This window comes from Ovis canadensis, chromosome 4 (genome assembly GCF_042477335.2).
Source record: "Ovis canadensis isolate MfBH-ARS-UI-01 breed Bighorn chromosome 4, ARS-UI_OviCan_v2, whole genome shotgun sequence".
Classification (NCBI taxonomy): Eukaryota; Metazoa; Chordata; class Mammalia; order Artiodactyla; family Bovidae; genus Ovis; species Ovis canadensis.
Genome location: NC_091248.1, coordinates 129,295,615 through 129,313,595, shown reverse-complemented (window position 1 = coordinate 129,313,595; position 17,981 = coordinate 129,295,615). Strand labels below are relative to the sequence as shown.

General features: G+C 51.0%; 1 protein-coding gene across 13 annotated transcripts in view; it reads left to right on the top strand.

The window, feature by feature from the left end:
* PRKAG2 (protein kinase AMP-activated non-catalytic subunit gamma 2) overlaps window positions 1-17,981 on the top strand; it is a 310,044-nt gene that overhangs the window by 119,411 nt on the left and 172,652 nt on the right. For 2 of the 13 annotated variants that reach the window (XM_069588750.1, XM_069588749.1), the window contains exon 1: window positions 14,592-15,156. The exons of 10 other annotated variants lie outside the window; for them this stretch is intronic. In XM_069588750.1, the coding sequence (XP_069444851.1) occupies window positions 15,063-15,156 (94 nt within the window). In that variant the 5' untranslated portion in view covers window positions 14,592-15,062. Of the gene's footprint in view, window positions 1-14,591; window positions 15,157-17,981 lie in introns of those variants that run through there. One more of the 13 variants, XM_069588762.1, reaches the window with a different exon arrangement.

The window sequence follows — 17,981 nt, the reverse complement described above, 5'->3', positions numbered from 1 at the left end:
AAAGTTGTTCAGTCCTGCCTGACTCTTTGCGACCCCATGGACTGTAGTCCTCTGTCCAGGCTCCTCTGTCCATGGAATTCTCCAGGCAAAAATTACTGGAGGGGGTAGCTTTTCCCTTCAAGGGGGCTCTTCCCCACCCAGGGATTGAACCCTGGTCTCCCACATTGCAGGCAGATTCTTTACCATCTGAGCCACAAGGGACGCCCCTTGCTATAGTGGCCAGATAGGAAATGTTTTAGGGCTTGTGGATCACCAGGTCTCTGCTGCCACGACTCAGCCGCAGACAAAATGTAAGCTGGGTCCCAGTGAATCCCTATTTGCAGAAGCAGGCGGTTAGCAGGGCTGGCCCCTGTTTTAATGGATGGTGGCCATCTCGGCGTCCCCTTTTCGACCCCTCAGTGCCTCCCCGATCCGCTCGAGTGAAAATCTGGTCTTGCTACGCCCTCCACGCTCTGGCCCTGGGCTGGCTCTGACCGGAGCCTGTACTGCTCACCTGGCCTCCTGCCTGCTGGGTCCTCAAAGGTGCCTGGCTGTCAAGGACCAGCCCCTCAGCCCCTCTGGGCAGCTCTGAGGGTTGTCCCCGCTCCGCGCTTTCTGGGTGGGGGCCCTGGCTGGGTCTTTGTCGCCTCTGCACTTCGCCCTGGCCCAGTCCTCCTCCTCCTGTTGTGGATGTTGATCCTGAGAGCGTCCCTAAAGCACACCCTGCTGCTGTCCGTCTCAGGTGTTGCCCCGCCCTCGGCTCTCGCCCTGGTGTCCCACTCGACACTGGCCGCCGGAGGGAAGACAGGGCAGCCTGGATGCCGGGATGAAGAGGTGCATGGGGCTGGAGGCAGGATCCGAGCTCGGGGTGAGGCTGAACGTGAACTGGGAGAAGAGGCAGGCCCCGGGGCTGCCTGCGGCCACTGGTCCCCACGGCCCTGGCCCCGTTGGTTGGTTGCAATCTGGAGTCACACGAGTCCTACCCTGCGCCCGGCTGAGCGAGATCCTCCCTGCTGCGTCCCAGGGCTCAGGGCCCCATCTTCGGTCCACTGCCCAGGCCAGAGCCCTCTGGATCCAGGCAGCTGCTGAGGTCTGGATCCCGTGGCTCTGCAGACTTCAGAAAAAAACGTGACTCATCCTGCCTGCCCGCAAAGAAAGGAAAAGTATGTGTGGCATCCGAGTTTCCTGAAAAGTTCAGCCAGCGCATGGCAGAGCTATGTGGCCGGTCACCCGCGTGGTCCCCGGAGAGAGCGCCCTCTGCTGGCCACCACGCAGAGAAACGCAGACCAGCCCGCTTGGGTCGGGCTGCAGGGCGCGGCCATCAATACTGTCATCTGGGAGAAGCTACGCGACAAAAATCTCCTTTCCCTTGGCAAACTGTAGAGCTCTCTGGGTCTCTCAGCGCTGCTCCGCGATGATTCTGTACCACGCAACACAATAAAAGGAGATGCCATCAAACCCTGGATTTTTTTTTTTTTAGATAACATTTCTTTTAAATTTTTTTATTTCGGCTGCACCAGGCAACATGCAAGTTCTTAGTTCCCCAACCAGGGATGGATCCAGTCCTCCTTGAACTGGGAGCATGGAGTCTGAACCACTGGACCGCCAGGGAGGTCCCTGCATTCTTGCTCTGACCGCTTCTTTTTTAAAAAATATTAGTCTGTGTATTTATTTTTGGCCGTGCTGGGTCTTCTTTGCCTAGAGGGTTTTTTCTCTGAGGCAGGCAGGGGCTGCTCGCCAATTGCGGTGTGCGGGCTTCTCACTGCAGTGGCCTCTCTTGTTGGGGAGCAGAGATCGGGGATCAGGAATTGAACCCATGTTCCCTGGTGGCTCAGCTGGTAAAGAATCCACCTGCAATGCGGGAGACCTGGGTACCCACTCAAGTATTTTGGCCTAGAGAATTCTATGGACCATGCAGTCCATGGGGTCACAAAGAGTCAGACACGACGGAGAGACTTTCGCTTCACTTTCCTGCATTAGCCGGCGAATTCTTTACCACTGAGCCACCAGGGCAGCCCATCTCTGACTATTGCTTAATTTCTCTTTAAAAAATCACGTTTTATTTTGAAAATCTCAGGCTTATATAAAAGTTACAAGAACAGTAGAAAGCGTTCTCCCACCCCTTTCATCTAGATGCCCCAGGGTTAACATTTTGTGACCACATTTGCTTATATCCACTCCCACCTCTCAATAAAATATGTATTTGTGTGTGTCTATATGAAATCTGAACTGTCAAGAGGAAGCTGCGGTTACAATGTCCCCAGCCCCTAAATACTTCGTCTCTTAAAAACAGGGACATTCTTCCAATTGCAGTTTAATTATCAAAACCAGGAAATTAACATCGATACCACTGTCTTTGCTAAGCTGCAGACTGTATTCTCGGTTCACAGATTGTCTCGGTGACGTTTTCAGAAGAGGAAGCCCATGTCACACCCTGTGTTTGGGTGTCCCTTCTCCTCCATCCCTCTCGATTTGCTGCCCCCAATCTTTTTTCTTTGTGACATTTTTCAAGACCACACACAGACTGTCCTCTCTGGTTTGTCTGACATCTTTCCCTCTGGTTTGTCTGACGTCCTTCACTGTGGTTTGTCTGACGTTTCCTCGGGATTCAGTTCAGGTTGGCTGGTTGGGCATGAGGCCACGTGTCCAGTGTCCTGTGCTGGCCTCACTGCGGGGAGCGTGGGATGTCATGATGACCTCTTCTGGGTGACACTGACCGATCACTCGGTTAGAGGAGGTGTCCACCCCAATTAAGAAAGTTACTCCTTTCCCCTTTGTAAGCAGTAAAGATTTCATGGGGAACTCCTTTAGAATTACGTAAATATTTTCTTTCTCATCCAGCTTTCAATTGCTGATTTTAGCATCAGTCGTCTATTCTGCCTGAATTATTACTGCAGTGGTGGGTGGGGTATTTTCTTACATGATCGTTAATTCTGCGTTGATTGGTTGGAATTCCTACGAAGGAAGAAATTTCCCTTATGTTTGTAGGCACGGATGTGATCACGGGCTCGAGCTTTAGTCAACAGGTTTCAGTTGCCCTTGTCATATTCTGATGTTCCAATTGCCCCGTTGGCCAGCGGGAGCCCCTTCAGGCTGGCCCCCGTGTCCTGGGTCTGTCCCCCCCAGCACACGCTTGTTGTTCAGTCACTAAGTTGAGTCTGTGCAAACACTTCTTATTTTCTGATGCAACAAAACTATCCAGCCTCACCTGAACTCTCCCTGCCCCAGTCCTGGAATCAGCCATTTCTCCAGACAGCCCTTGTTATTTTCAGGCGGTGAATCAGTTCATTTCAGTTCAGTTCAGTCGCTCAGTCGTGTCCGACTCTTTGCGACCCCATGAATCACAGCACGCCAGGCCTCCCTGTCCATCACCATCTCCCGGAGTTCGCTCAAACTCACGTCCATCGAGTCGGTGATGCCACCTAGCCGTCTCATCCTCTGTCGTCCCCTTTTTCTCCTGCCCCCAATCCCTCTCAGCATGGTGAACAGCATTAGAAATAAGGGCCGAAGTATGTTTTTTGCAGCTGAGCTATCACAGCTTCTAGGCCTTCTCAGCAGACTTGCCGGCAATATGCTTAATTTAGGAGAGTGGTTAGATAAGATTAAAAAGGTGCATCCACACGGTATAGTATTATATAGCTGTAAAAATACATAAACGTGGTATCTTTGAGCTGATATAGCAAAAAACATGAATAGAAGATTCTCAAGAGACATGAAGATGGCCCTTCAACAGCACTTAGACATCAGTAGGAAACCTTTCCCTAAACCCAGGTTGTATTGGGTTGTCCAGAAATTCCTTAAGGGATGACACTGAGGCACCTTTTCACGTACATGTCTTCTTTGGAAAAATGTCTACCGTTTTTAACTGGGTTGTCTTTTTGTTACAGGAAAACCTGAATGAGGTTTTTTACCAACCCAATAGAATTTACCAGTATTTTTTTTCTAGTATCTACTGTAGTTGAACTCTTTTGTTCTAGAACTTTTTCATCACGCCAGCAGAAACCTCGTATCAATAACCATTGCTCCACACTCACCCTCCACTCAGCTCCTGGCCACACTGATCTGCTTTTTGTCTCTGTGGATTTGCCTGATCTGGAACTTTCGTTTCAATGGAATCATACAAAATACGGCCTTCTGTGTCTGGCTTCTCTCGCTGAGCATATTGTTTTGAAGATTTGTCCATGGTGGAGTGTGTGTCAGTACTTCATTCCTTTTCATGAATAATATTCATGAAACTGAATAATATTCCTTCATCTGGACGGACTGCGTTCTGCCTATCCATTCTTCCATTGGTAGACACCTGGGTGGTTTCCTCCGTTTGGCTGGTGTGACTAGTACTGCTATGAATATTCATGCGTGCGTTTTCAGTTCTTTTGTGTGGATACCTAGGAGTGGGATTTCTGGGTCATTTGACTATCCTGTTTAATGTGGTGAGGAATGATGTGACTGTTTTCCACTGTGGCCACCCCATTTTAGTCTCGTCAGCGACGGATGAGGGTTTTCACTTCTCCACATCCCCTCCAGCACTTGCCACTTTCCGTCTGTTGTTGCTGTTAGTACTATTGCCTTCCTAGTCGATTGGAAGTGGCATCTCGTTGTGGTTTTGATTTGCTGTTCTTTAATGACATTGACTATCTTTTCATGTGCATGTCTTCTTTGGGAAAATGCCTTATCATTTTTATCTGGGTTGTCTTTTTTGTTGTTGAATTGTAGGAGTTCTTTATATATTCTGGATACTAGACACTTAGCAGATATATGATTTGGAGATATTTTCTTCTTTTCTGTGGGTTTTTTCACTCTCTTAATAGTGTCCTTTGATGTGCATAAAAATGTCTTAGTATTTATTTACTTGACTACATTGGGTATGCGGGATCTCTTATTTATTGATTTGGCTGCACTGGGTCTTATTTCCCGCACGCGGGGTCTCTAGATGCGGCCTGGGGACTCTTGGTTGCGACACAGGGGATCTAGCTCCCTGAGCAGGGATGAAACCTAGGCCCCTGCATTGGGATTGTGGAGTCGTAGCCACTGGACCACCAAGAAGTTCTGAAAAATTTTTAATTTCGATGACAGCAAGCTTTTGATGACCAGAATTACTTAGTGTGCTGCTCCTTGGTGCCTGGCCCCTAGAGAGCCTCAGACCTGTTGGCGTGAAGAATGGGGAGCAGGGCCCCAGGAGGTGGCTGCCCCTGACCACGGGTCGCTGATTCCAGGAATGAGCCTCTCCAGGGAGAATGAGAGGCCAGGCCAGGCCGGTGGACGAGGGCATTGTCACAGGGTCCCTCACCTCGTCAGGAAAGGCTGGCTGAGAGTCTGACAGTCCCTTAAAGCCTTGAGTGAGGGGAGAGGAAAAACAGCAAGTTCTCTGGAGCATCCATGTCTTCCGACCCTCAGTAAGCTTTCCTGCTTGACCACAGGGAGGCAGGTTTCCTCCGAGCATTTCTGTTTGGTGGTGAGGGCTAGAAGGCCTCCTTCTCTTCCCATGCCATCCTCCTCACCCTCTGACGCCAGAGGACCCCCAGCCAGCCCCAGGTCCCTAAAGGCCAGGAAGCTGGGCTCTAGAACCCTGGTGAATGGCAAGGTCTCTTAGGTTGTCCCCAAGGACAGGTCGGGCTAAAACGAGAGCCGATGGCTCAGGAGAGGTGCTGGTTCCAACAGTGTCCCTCATCTTTTTCTGATAAAACAATTGCCTTAAAAGGTGCTTTGCTGATTTTTTCTTTTCTGCTGAAGACACTAATCACCGTTTGTTCGATTTTGTTGCTGTTTTTCTTTTGTTTTCTCTTCTTTACATTTTACTTTTCAGTGAAGTAGTTCAATTGCATGGTTTTCAAAACAATAAAAAATCAAGGAATGCAAAATGATCAGTATGGGAAGGTCCCAGCCCCACTCCTCCAAAACCTCATAAAGGACCTCTTTAAATTATGTCCATCTTCAACTATTGTACCGTTTATTGGTGGCGGACCTTGCATGTGGTCTTATGACAGTGGGGGATGAATACTCTCTTCCCCACGTCTTCCTCAATTCCCCTCTGTTCTCCTTTTTTTTTTTAATTAATCAATCTTTACTTTTTATCACCCCATCAGGAATCTTTTTAGGCATTTTTGATCACCCCCTTATAATTTTAATAAGACAGATATACCACATATTACTTATGTGTTGCATGAGACTGTGCTTTGTATGTAAAAAGAGGCTGTCCCCCAGCGCCCTAAGCCAGTTTTCTCACCCTCTTAGAGACAGTATTGCCCCCAAGGAGAATGATGTGATTTCGGGTGAGAAATGTCAGTGATTATGGCAAGATCTGATTCCCTGGGGGTAAGGCCCATCTGAATCAACAAACGATCTAGATTATAGGATTTTTTAAATATTTGGTCAACCTAGCGAAATGAACCAGCCATGGAAATGAACTTCCTAGACATCAGAAACGTAAGCCTTTGAGCACCCAAACCTGCATTTTCTAGTGTTTGGTGGCTCAGACACTTTGCAGTTTTCTTATTTGAAAGATACTAAATAGCATCTCACTCTTTATTGATGACTTGGGGTCCTGACCAGATTCCCTGGGATGAATGCATCCCGCTGCCCCTGAGGTGTGAAGACTGTGTGTAGACTTACGGACTGAAGGATGTTTTTTGGGTAAATTTTGGCCGTGCTGCGCGGCACGTGGGATCTCAGTTCCCTGACCAGGGATTGAACCTGCACCCCTGCATTGCAAGCGGAGTCTTAACTGCAGGGGGACCAAGGAAGGGCTGAACTTCCGGCCACCCTGCCCCCAGCCCTTCCTTCCATGTACCTGCTGCATGCTTTGCGGTGGAGTTTTGTCTTGAACAGCACCCAGGCTCTCCCCGATCGAAACTCGCTGCTAAGAAACCGGGATTCTTTGTGCGTGTTGTTTGAAATGAGTAAATGATCAGGAGGAAAGTCCCTTGGCTCCCCATTCGAGAAATGCAGTGCCTTTGGCTCGTGAGCGGGGGTTCTGTCCGAGTACCTCTGACTCAGTTCAGCTGGAAGAGGAACTGCAGACATGTGGTACCGTCAGTTCAAGTTCAAGTGCCCCACACTGTCCCCCATGCAGGGCCCCTGCCCCAGCTGCCGCCGAGCAGAGGTGGCCTCGGAGACGGGCTCTCCAGGTGATACCCTGTGAGGCGCATGACAGCCCTCTGGGTTGGGTTAAGGCCCTGACGATGCCGTTTGGTGTTTAAAATGCTTGGGGGCTGACAGGGTATTTTTCCTACTTTAAAACCCTGTGACATGGGCTCAGGCTGTATTGTGATTTTTTTTCTTATGGGAGAAATGAGGGAGAAGAAACAGCGACTCAGAACTGACCCCGGTAATTGCGTTGCTGCGGTGTCTGACTCAAGTCTTATGAACCTTTCTGTGTATTGTCTCGTTGGGGAATATATGTCACGATTCAGAAGGGACAGCTCAAGGCAAACCTCCCCCCAGGCCTCATATTCTAAGCTAGTGGTTTCCAGCTGAAGGAAGTGCCGAAGCAGGAGGGGTTTTCCTACATGCTCAAGTTGCTTCAGTCATGTCCCACTCTTTGTGGCCGCCTGGACTGTAGCCCGCCAGGCTCCTCTGTCCTTGGGATTCCCCAGGCAAGGGCACTGGAGTGGGTAGCCGTGCCTTCCTGCAGGGGATCTTCCCGACCCAGAGATCGCACCTGCCTCTCTTGGGTCTTGTCTCCTGCATTGGCTGAAGACAGATTCTTTACCACGGCGACACTTTTCAAATTTCTCCTGAAAGCCCTGGATTCCAGAAAATGGAGAGGGTGCCTAGTTGCCTGGGAGATGAGGGGCCGGGTGGACCACCGTCTGGCTTTCTGCCGAGCCTGTGCGTTCACGGGTCTTCACCCTTGCACAAGGGTTTTACACATTCCGGTAGCCCTCTGACCTCCCTAAGACATAACTTAGAGGAAGAAGTAAACACAAAAGCCAGACACTCAACCTCTAGACCCTATGGAATCTGGTGTTTGCAAGCCTTGCTCTGTGACCTTGAGTCCGGGGTTCACCCTGGGACCAATTTGAAACCTGGAGTCAGAGCAAATCGCATCAGCTCTTGTCTTTGGTGCCACAGAGCCTTTGGCCTGGTGAGAGACCCCCGGGGAACTATAGGGCCCATGAGAAGGGATTTCAGTGAAGCACACACTGGGTCCTTCCGTGGGGCATTAGATTTTAAGAACACCCAGGGACTCCCTACTGTTGGGGTGCTGTACTTTGGCGTGCTGAAAATCATGACTGCCATTGGTGTTTGCTTTTTTCTGTCCTTTTCGGTGTTTGTTTAAATCAAGCTACCCCCGATGTCACTGGGCTTAGATGCCACTGGTGTGACTTGAACTGTTCCAAGTTGAGGTGGTTTGTCTTTGCCAGAAAAATCACCCTCTTGTCGCTCCGAGTTCCGGGAGGAGCCGAGAGGTATATGTGACGGTAGGCGTGCTGGGCGACATGTGGGCGCCCGGGTCAGGGCTGGGACGGTCGCCTGGGAGCCTCGGCCTCACAAACAGCTCTGGGGACAAGGAAAGGAAGCCCCGGAGAGGTGACACACAGTCTCACTCAGAGTCAAGTGCTGCGGTGACCTTTAGAACTTTCCATGAAATCCGACACTGTATTTTGCAACCAGCCGGAGAGTGCCAGCAACTCTGTGCTCCCGGGCGTGTGGCCCGCCCGCCGCTCCGAGGGTCCCCCCCACCCCCACCCAGAGCCTCTTACATAACTGGGGTTTGGTTTGGCCCGTGGCCTCTGAGGGGTCCAGTGCTTTTCAGGTACCGTCACGTGACCCACAAAGCTTCCGGGTGCATTGGCAGTGGGTCTGTCTTCCTTTCCTTTTCCAACATGGAACCCAGAAGAGGCATCCTGGCAGGGCGGGGTGTGTGTGGGGGGGTCCCTACCATGAGATGAGAGTGAAAGAGTGAAGCCGCTCGCTCACGTCCGACTCTTTGCGACCCCATGGACCATACAGCCCATGGAATTCTCCAGGCCAGAATACTGGAGTGGGTAGCCTTTCCCTTCTCCAGGGGATCTTCCCAACCCAGGGATCGAACCCAGGTCTCAGGGGGGAGCAAACCGGCAGGGTGCCAGTCCAGCTGTGCCGCTGGTCCCCGGAGGGGGATCTTGGGCAAATCATTTCGCTTCTCTGAACCTCCGCATGTTCTGCTTCTTAAACCGAGTCGTGAGGGCTGGCCTCCCTGCCTCACGGCGTGGCCGAGGAGAACTTTGGGAAGGCCCTGGTCTACACGAGGTGCGCCTGCCTGCCGGCAGCCCTCCTCAGCCCTGCAGGCCTGGACCGGGGGCCCAAGGTGAGGGTGTGTCTGGACACGGGGGTGACAAGCAGGACAGGTCTGCACGGAGTCTCAGCCCCCCAACCCAGCCTCTCATCCAGGCCTCTGGTGACCGTCTCCGTGAAACGGAGTAAACGGTCTCTGCCCATGTGTCTGCTGCTGACCCGGGAGGCCCACTCCCGCAGCACAGGGGACAGAGGCCGAACCAGGAGGCAGCTCTGCCCAGTAAAAGGGTCCACCCTGGGCTTTCTGCCGGAGCCCCGGTAGGACTTGTCAACTGGCCATGTGGACACTGTGGTGGATGCTCAGCATCCTTTGGCCCCTCTGCCTGCCCATCCCCAGCGTGTGCAGCAGAAGGCCCTGACTGCAGAGACAGTGGCCGTGGAGTCAGGCCCACTGTCCCCACCCCTATCAGAAGGCCAGGCCAGCCAGGCTCCCTGAGGAGCAGTCCACCCTTCCCTGGATTCCCAGCTGTCACGCAATAATAACAGTAAGGAGAAATGAGAAATGTTCAAGGCCTGAACCTCTCTCGGCGGTGGAGCCTGCTCTGAGTGCCGAGTGGTGTGCTGCCCTCCTGGAGTTCACTCAAACTCACGTCCATCGAGTCGGTGATGCCGTCCAACCATCTCATCCCCGGTCACCCACTTCTCCTGCCCCCAATCTTCCCCAATATCAGTGTTATTTCCAATGAATCAGCTCTGATGTGAAGTATTGGCCGAAGTATTGGAGCTTCAGCTTCAGCAACAGTCCTTCCAGTGAACACCTAAGACTGTCCCCCTTTAGGATGGACTGGTTGGATCTCTTTGCAGTCCAAGGGACTCTCAAGAGTCTTGTCCAGCCCCACAGTTTGAAAACTGCCCTCATTACATGGTCCTAGTCCAGGCTTCTGGGTATAGCACCAACCAAGAGAGTGATTTGTATAATATGCTCCAGAAATACATTTTAAACACACTTTTCAGGACTTCCCTGGTGACCCAGTAGTTAAGATCGACACTTCCACTGCCAGAAGAGTGGGTTCTGTCCCCGGTCAGGAAACAAAGGTATCCAAGTGCCACGTGGTGGGGCCAAACGAAATAAACACAGTTCCATCTTGGAAGCCACTGGTTCCTTCTTTTTCAGCCCTTCCCTTTAAAAAATCCCCCAAGTGTGGAAAGCATTCCATGAGGAGGTGTTCTTGCCGGCTGAATCACGATCGCGTGAAGGGGCTTCACCTCTTGTTCATTTGGGACCATCAGCTGCGGAAACCGTGACGAAGGGGTGTTTGGTCTTCCCGACAGTGGCCACCGCTCCCAGCCCCGAGGTTGGATGTCCTGAAGGACGTGTGCTCGTCACTCCACCTGCAGCCTGGGTGTCGCCTCATCCTTATGTATCTGCACTCATCTCAGTTGTGCAAAAGTGTTGTCCCAAGTTAAGGAGTATCAGGCAAATACGAATCGAACAGGGAGACACAGTGGTAAGAGAGCCGATTGTAAAACGTCTGGGAATTCTGCGAGCCCGTCCATGCCCATCAGTGCCCTGAAATGGACCAAGGCGGGAGGTTTGCACCACAGCAGGTGGCAGCCCCTACGGCTTAGTCCTCCCTGCCCCCCACCTCACCCCAGTCCCCCCTGGCCCCCCACCCCACCCCAGCATTTCCCGCAGGCCCTGCACCTCCACCCTGGAAGTCCAGTGTCTCCGCAGCCTTCGTCTCTGCTCCTGAGTGAAGCTGGCCCTGGGAAGAGCATTTTGAGTGAGACCAAAGGCACATGTCAGTGGAGTCCGGGGCTCGCTGGGGCCTTGTATCCGTAGTCAAGGTCGTCGCGTCTGGCATCACTTGTTCTGTTGTTGTTGGCCGCTCAGTTGTGTCTGACTCCTTGCGACCCCGTGGACTGCAGCACACCAGGCTTCCCAATCCTTCTCATCTCCCAGGCTTGTCTTAGAGCTGCAATTTAACCCTGCTCCCCAGCTCCGTCCATCCAGAGCTCCCCAGGGTCTGTCCTGTGGGACAGAGAACTGTTCTGGGCCTCAAACGACTTTTTGCTCCATCAGGCCAGTTCTACTGTGTCTTTCCAGAATATTCTGTGGCCATCTCAGTAACAGAACCATGACCCCCCGAAGGGCCCAGGGGTTCTTTCCTCCACCCTGCCTGCACTGCACCTCCTGGCTCTCCTCTCCAAAGGCATCAAACGATCCTACTGGACGAATCCAGAGGGTATGCGGCCCAGAGCTGGGCAGCAGCAGTGGGCTCTGGCACTGCAGAGACTTGCTCAACTTTACGTATTTATTTTGTTTGTTGGAGTATAATCACTTTATAGTGTTGTGTTTGTTAGTTTCTGCTGCACAGCAAAGTGAATCAGCTCTATGTATACACGTATCTTCCCTTTTTCAGATTTCCTTCCCATTTAGGTCGCCACAGAGCGCTGAGTAGAGTTCCCTGTGCTTACAGTAGTTTCTCATTAGTCATCTATTTTATGTTGCTGTTCAGTTGCTCAGTCGTGTCCGACTCTGAGACCCCATGGACCGCAGCACGCCAGGCTCCTCTATCCTTCACCAACTCCGGAGTTTGCTCAAACTCATGTCCATTGAGTCGGCGATGCCATCCAACCATCTCATCCTCTGCCGCCCCTTCTCCTCCTGCCTTCAGTCTTTCCCAGCATCAGGGTCTTTTCCAATGAGTCAGTTCTTTGCAACAGGTGGGCAAAGTATTGGAGCTTCAGCATCAGTCCTCCCAATGAATATTCAGGACTGATCTCCTTTAGGATGGACTGGTTGGATCTCCTTGCAGTCCAAGGGACTCTCAAGAGTCTTCAACACCACAGCTCAAAAGCATCATTTCTCTGGCGCTCAGCCTTCTTTATTATTGACAGTGTATATATGTCCATCACAATCTCCCAGTCCATTCCATGCCCCCTTGCCCCCTTGGTACCCATACGTTTGTTCTCTATATCTGTGTCTCTATTTCTGCTTTACAAATAAGTTCATCTCTACAATTTTTCTCGATTCCACATGTATCTGTTAATATACAATGTGTGTTTTTCTGACTTCACTCTGTATGAGAGTCTCTAGGTCCATCCACGTCTCTGTAGACAGCACAGTAAGAGTTATTCAGCTTTAAGTAAAATGGTGTTAGTAACACTTGCCCCATAGGTTTCTGGGAATGATGAAATAAATTCATATTCAGCACTCCAACTGACATATGGTAGGTACTCCCCAAACAGTATTTATTATCTTACTAATTAAAATATAATTCTTAGAGGACAGGAATGTCTTTGAATTTTTCGTAGCTCTAATCCCCTCCATCAACATCTGTCCTGCTCGTTTGGTAGAGGTTTAATAACTACTTGGTGAGTGAAGGGCTGTATAAGCTATGTACAGAGCCGCTGGATGTGCCCGGGTTGCTGTTTATTTCCCACACGAATTTAAACTCATTGTTCCCTTTTAGTCGCTAAACTCTGAAGTGTTTTCTTCTACATAGTCTCTCATATAGTATAAGAATCTTGCATTGCTTTAGACAAAGCCTTTCATTTTTCTTTTAATCAAATATGGCTCTTTCTTACTAGAATTCTTGTTTAGCAATCTTTTCTAAGGAAGCTCTGCTTTGTTTCATTTTTAAACCAGAAGAACATTTCCATTTTTTTTAAGTGCCAAATTGATTTTTTAATTTTTCAAAATATTTATTTATTTGTTTGGCTGCACAGGGTCTTACTTACAACACATGTGATCTTTAGTTGAGGCATATGGGATCTTTAGTTGAGGCATATGGGATCTTTAGTTGAGGCATATGGGGTCTTTAGTTGAGGCATATGGGGTCCAGTTCCCTGACCAGGGATAGAACCTGAGCCCCCTGCATAGGGACTACAGAGTCTCAGCCACTGGACCACCAGGGAAGTCCCTGAATTGATATTTTTAAAAAGTGAAAGTCACTCAGTCATGTCCAACTCTGCGACCCCATGGACTATACAGTTCATGGAATTCTCCAGGCCAGAATATTGGAGTGGGTAGCCTTTCCCTTCTCCAGGGGATCTTCCCAACCCAGGGATTGAACCCAGGTCTCCCGTTATGCAGGCAGATTCTTTACCAGCTGAGCTACCAGGGAGAAGTTAGATTTCCTCTTTTAAAAAGAGAAAATCTAAATATGAAACTCTGAAACCTACCTTCTCAGACTTTTTCAGAGCTTAAGTTTGGGCTACCGTATTTAACACAGATAGCGATCCACTAGTGCACTGGAGAACCCAAGTGGAGGTGGATTTTGCGACTTGTTCCATGACTTGTACGTTCCTCCATAGGTGCAACGGGGGCCTGGCCTCTCCTCTCTTGTGCAGACCCGCCAGCCCTCAAGGCCAACTCAAGCTCTGCTTTCCAAGCAGGGTCATGTGATTGCCCCTCTCTGTCTATCCTTTTGTGCTGATGACACTGTCCATTCTGGCCACTGGCCATTGAGCACATTTTGATGTTTCATGCAGTTAGTATTATAATTTTTCTTAGTGTCTCCAAGTTGTTTTCACATAGCTTGAGGGCAAAACCTATTTCCTCTGTCCCTTCAATGCATCCTGCTACAAAGATTTGATCATTGCATCTCCGTCCCTCTCAGCGGAAAGAAAAGGCAGGGCAAAGAGCCATTAGATGTTCAGACTTCTGGAAGGAGATGAATTCCTAACATGAGCAGATCTCACCTTGGTTTGAGGAGGAAACTGGGACCAGAGACGAGGAGTGACTTTCTCAAGGTCACAAAGCTAATTAGTGGCAGATCCCAGCAGCCTAGTGGAGGTATCAGCAAAAGGAATTGAACATTTTCCCCTCTCTTTTTAAAAGTTTTATTTTTAGTTGCAAAACACATGCACACTAGAAGTTTTTTGTTTGGTCAGGGGTTTGGCTTAGGGGTCAAGGAAGTTGGAATTCTAACCAGTGGTTACAGGCCTTGGAGCAAATCATACCCCCTTTTGGAGCCTCGGTTTCCCCTTCGGTCATGGGTGGGGGTTGGATCACATCTCTGAAGTCCCCTTGGGTTCTCTCATTCTGCAGTTCTTAGCCAGTCCCTGGTTCAAACTGACATGAGTCAAGACCCTCCTGGTGAGTCCCTGGGGACCCCGTGTCCCCTCCTCAGAGGCAGTCACTGCTTCTTTCATCTCAGGGAGCCGTGAGCTCAGATTCAGCAACTTCCAGCCCCGGGGACCTGCAGCTTCTTCAGCGAGAAGCAGCCGGAGCCTGCTGACCCCAAGGAGCCCTGGAACACATGAATCAAAATAGTTGTGTGATGTCATGTCATGATGGGAATGCACTCTGGCCAACCGGTGCCAGGAATTGTCTGGACCGGGTGGTTTCCTTTTACAGTCTTTTTAAAGGGACCTCTGCAGACCCACATATGACCGGCCAGCGTTGCCCTTCTCCCGTTGCCTAGCTCGTCTTCCCTCCCTCTCTTTTGTTGTTGTTGTTTTTTTTTTTTTCATTTTCTGGAGGAAAAAGCCCCGAGCGCCTGAGTGTGTGGCTGACCTTAACTATATAAACAGACCTGCCTGGGCTTCCGGGGCAGCTTCTTGCCTACTTAAGGGCAGCGGCTGCTCCAGCTTTGCCACGGCCCCGGCGGGAGGGTGCAGAGGTGAGGACCACCCGGCTTGTCCAGCGGCTGCTGGCCCCGCGGGCAACCCCTCCAGTGTTGGCTGGGGACCCCAGGCTGTGGCCGGCACGCGCCGGGGGCGTCTCTGAGCTCTCGGGCTCCACGCCTGCCAGCCCACGCAGCGCCCCTCCTGGCCCGTGGCCGCCCGGGGCTGACACTGTCCCCTGCGAGTCCTGGCATGCACACCTGGCCCAGCTCCCACGGCGCCCCCAGCTCCCCATGAAGCGGTTTGGCAGCCTCAGGGGCAACAGAAAGCGCAAGGACCCAAGCCGGAGCACCGGGAGGCGGCAGTCAGAGCCCTATGGCCTTTGTGGTAGGACCCTTCCCTTTGCCCAGCCCTCTGCTGGTCCCAGGGCCAGTGTGTGTGTGTGTGTGTGTGTGTGTGTGTGTGTGTGTATGTGAGTATGTGTGTGTGTGCGCGTGCACTCGAGCACAGCCTCCCAGGTGACAGCTGTGTGCAGATACGGCTGTCAGGCAGAGGGGACAGATGCGGATGTGTGTCCTTACGGACAGTCCTGCCCCTCGCTGTCCTGGACAGCCCAGCAGTGTTTTCCCCCAGGCTGTTTTCTCTAACTGGCCCTGATGAGGTTGAGTGATCAATGGGACTGGCGTTCATTTCGGCAAAAGCAGCAGCCTGGGGGCAAGTAAGAATGGACCGGAGCTGTTGTTGGCGGCTAAGAAGTACGAGATGTGTGTGTGCAGAGAAGACTAGCACCGGAGATCACAGAGGATGCCTTTCTCTCATCCCCTTGGGCCCACAGCTGTGTCATCGGGTGGTCAAGGGTTAACACGGGAGGGAAGGGTTAACGCCTGCCTTGATTTTTGTCCTGGGGCTGGGGGTGGGGTGCGGGGAGAAGCTTGCTGTGTGATCTCCCTGGCTTCTGGGACCTTCTTGCAGCCTCTCTGGGTACGGGGGGTCGGGACCAGTGTGCTTGGTTTGTGGGGTGAACCATCTGCAGTTCAGTACTTCCAGTGACCTGCGGGTATGAGGGAGGCACCCTGTCTGGCTGGAGTCAGGCAGGTGGATTTCAAGGCAGCCAGGGCTTCCCAGGGGCCTGGCTAAGCCTGCCCACTTCCTAAGAATTGGGAGTTTGCCTGCCCTGAAGGCTGCTGCTTGCAGAACACGGGCATTCCTGAACACTCGCCCCTAAGACAGAATAGCAGCCTCCTCACACAGCCCAGTGGTAGCAAAGAGGGGGAAGCTGTCAGGTGCACTAAACTGCGCTCCTTGGGTGTAAGGCCACATGGTAAGTGGCCAGAAATCATCGTTTTGTGTAGTAAGGAAATGACTTTGGCAAAACATTTTGGCAGTACATGGAAACTGGAATTTAGGCATGTGTGTGTGTTCAGTCTCTTCAGCCGTGTCCGACTCTGTGTGGCCCCGTGGACTGCAGCCCACCAGGCTCCTCTGTCCGTGGGATTCTCCAGGCAAGAATGCTGGAGTGGGCTGCCTTGCCCTCCTCCAGGGGATCTTCCCAAACCAGGGATCCAAGTCGGGTCTGTCAGCACCTCCTGCACTGCAGGCAGACTCTTTACCGACGGAGCCGACTGGGAAGCCTAGAATACAGGCATGCCTCGTTTCCTTGCATTTCTCTCTCTCTTTTTTTGCAGATTGAAGGTTTGTGGTTCCCCTGTGTTGTCAGATGATGACTAGCCTTATATTTTAGCAGTGAAGTATTTTAATTAAGGGATGTACATTGTTTTCTAGACATAATGCTGTTGCACACTTAGTAGACTACATTATTGTGTGATCATTACTCATATATGCACTTGGAAACTGAGAAATCCGTGTGGCTCCCTTCACCATTCCGATATTCACTTTATTGCAATGGACTGGAAACTGAACCTGCAGTATCTCCAAGGCAGTGCCTGTAGTAAGAAAAGAAAAAGGTAAACAGAAAACCTGCCGACATTGCTTGCTACACCCAGTTTAACCAATTACTTCCGGAAACTTCTAATGGACCCAGTGTGCCACTGATAACCCTGGGGGGGGGGGATGAGCAAAGGAGACAGCAGCTCTGAAATGCAGGGAGTTTTCAGTCTTGTGAAGGAATCAGAGCGGTGTCTGATTGCACCGTGTGCAAAGGTGAATTGCTGGAGGAGAGCAGTGCCTAGCCTGACACGGCAGGGGAGGAGGTGGGGGATAACAGACACTCTGGACTTAATTGTTGTTGTTCAGTTGCTCAGTCATGTCCAGCTCCTTACGACCCCATGTAGCATGCCACGCCTCCCTGTCCATCACCAACTTCCGGAGCTTACTCAAACTCTTGTCCGTCTAGTTGGTGATGCCATCCAACCATGTCATCCTCTGTCACCCGCTTTCTCCTCCTGCCTTCAATCTTTCCCAGCATCAGGGTCTTTCCAATGAGTCGGCTCTTCAAATTAGGTGGCCAAAGTACTGGAGCTTCAGCTTCAGGCTAAATTAGACGTGGTTTTAAAAGAAGACTCTTCTTTTAAATAATAAAGTAATAAACATTCATTTACTATAGAGCTAAGTCTAAACCTGTTATTTCACTAAAAGTCTGGTTTTGCTAATGAGCATGGGTGGGCCCATTAGAAAAAAAAAAGCCTGTTCTTTGCCAGACAGTGGTTTCTCCCTTGTGTTTTAAATCTGTCATCCTGTCGGTTCTGCTTCCGAAATCAAAAATAACATTTGCATGTTGACCAGGCTTTACAAGAGCTCACATGCAAATGCCGGCTCTGATCGCAGGGTCAGGAAAATCAGAGTATCTTCTAGACCCTTCCTCTGGGATTTGGGATACAGCCCATGTATCCAGTTTTCCTTTTGTCAGAGTCCCAGTGTGAGAGCCGTTGAGCAGGGGCAGGCAGCAGGTGCTGGCCCCTCAATCATGTGTGGTGTGGATACATCAGATGAAAAAAAAAAAAAACAGAGTGTGGACTGAGCATCCTCCCAGCTCCCTGCCTGCCACCTACCCCTTCCCCAAGACCAGACTGAACCACTCCTATCTGAAATCATCCCAACTGCCTATTCAGTGACCTCCGGGCTTCTTAGGGACAAGGACCACGTCCCCAAGGAAGTTCTCCATCCATCTTCCAACCCTGACGCCGTGAAGCATCTCAGGTTCTCCCTAGAGAATTGCTGGTTATGGGGCGGATTGAAATGGGGCCCCTCCACAG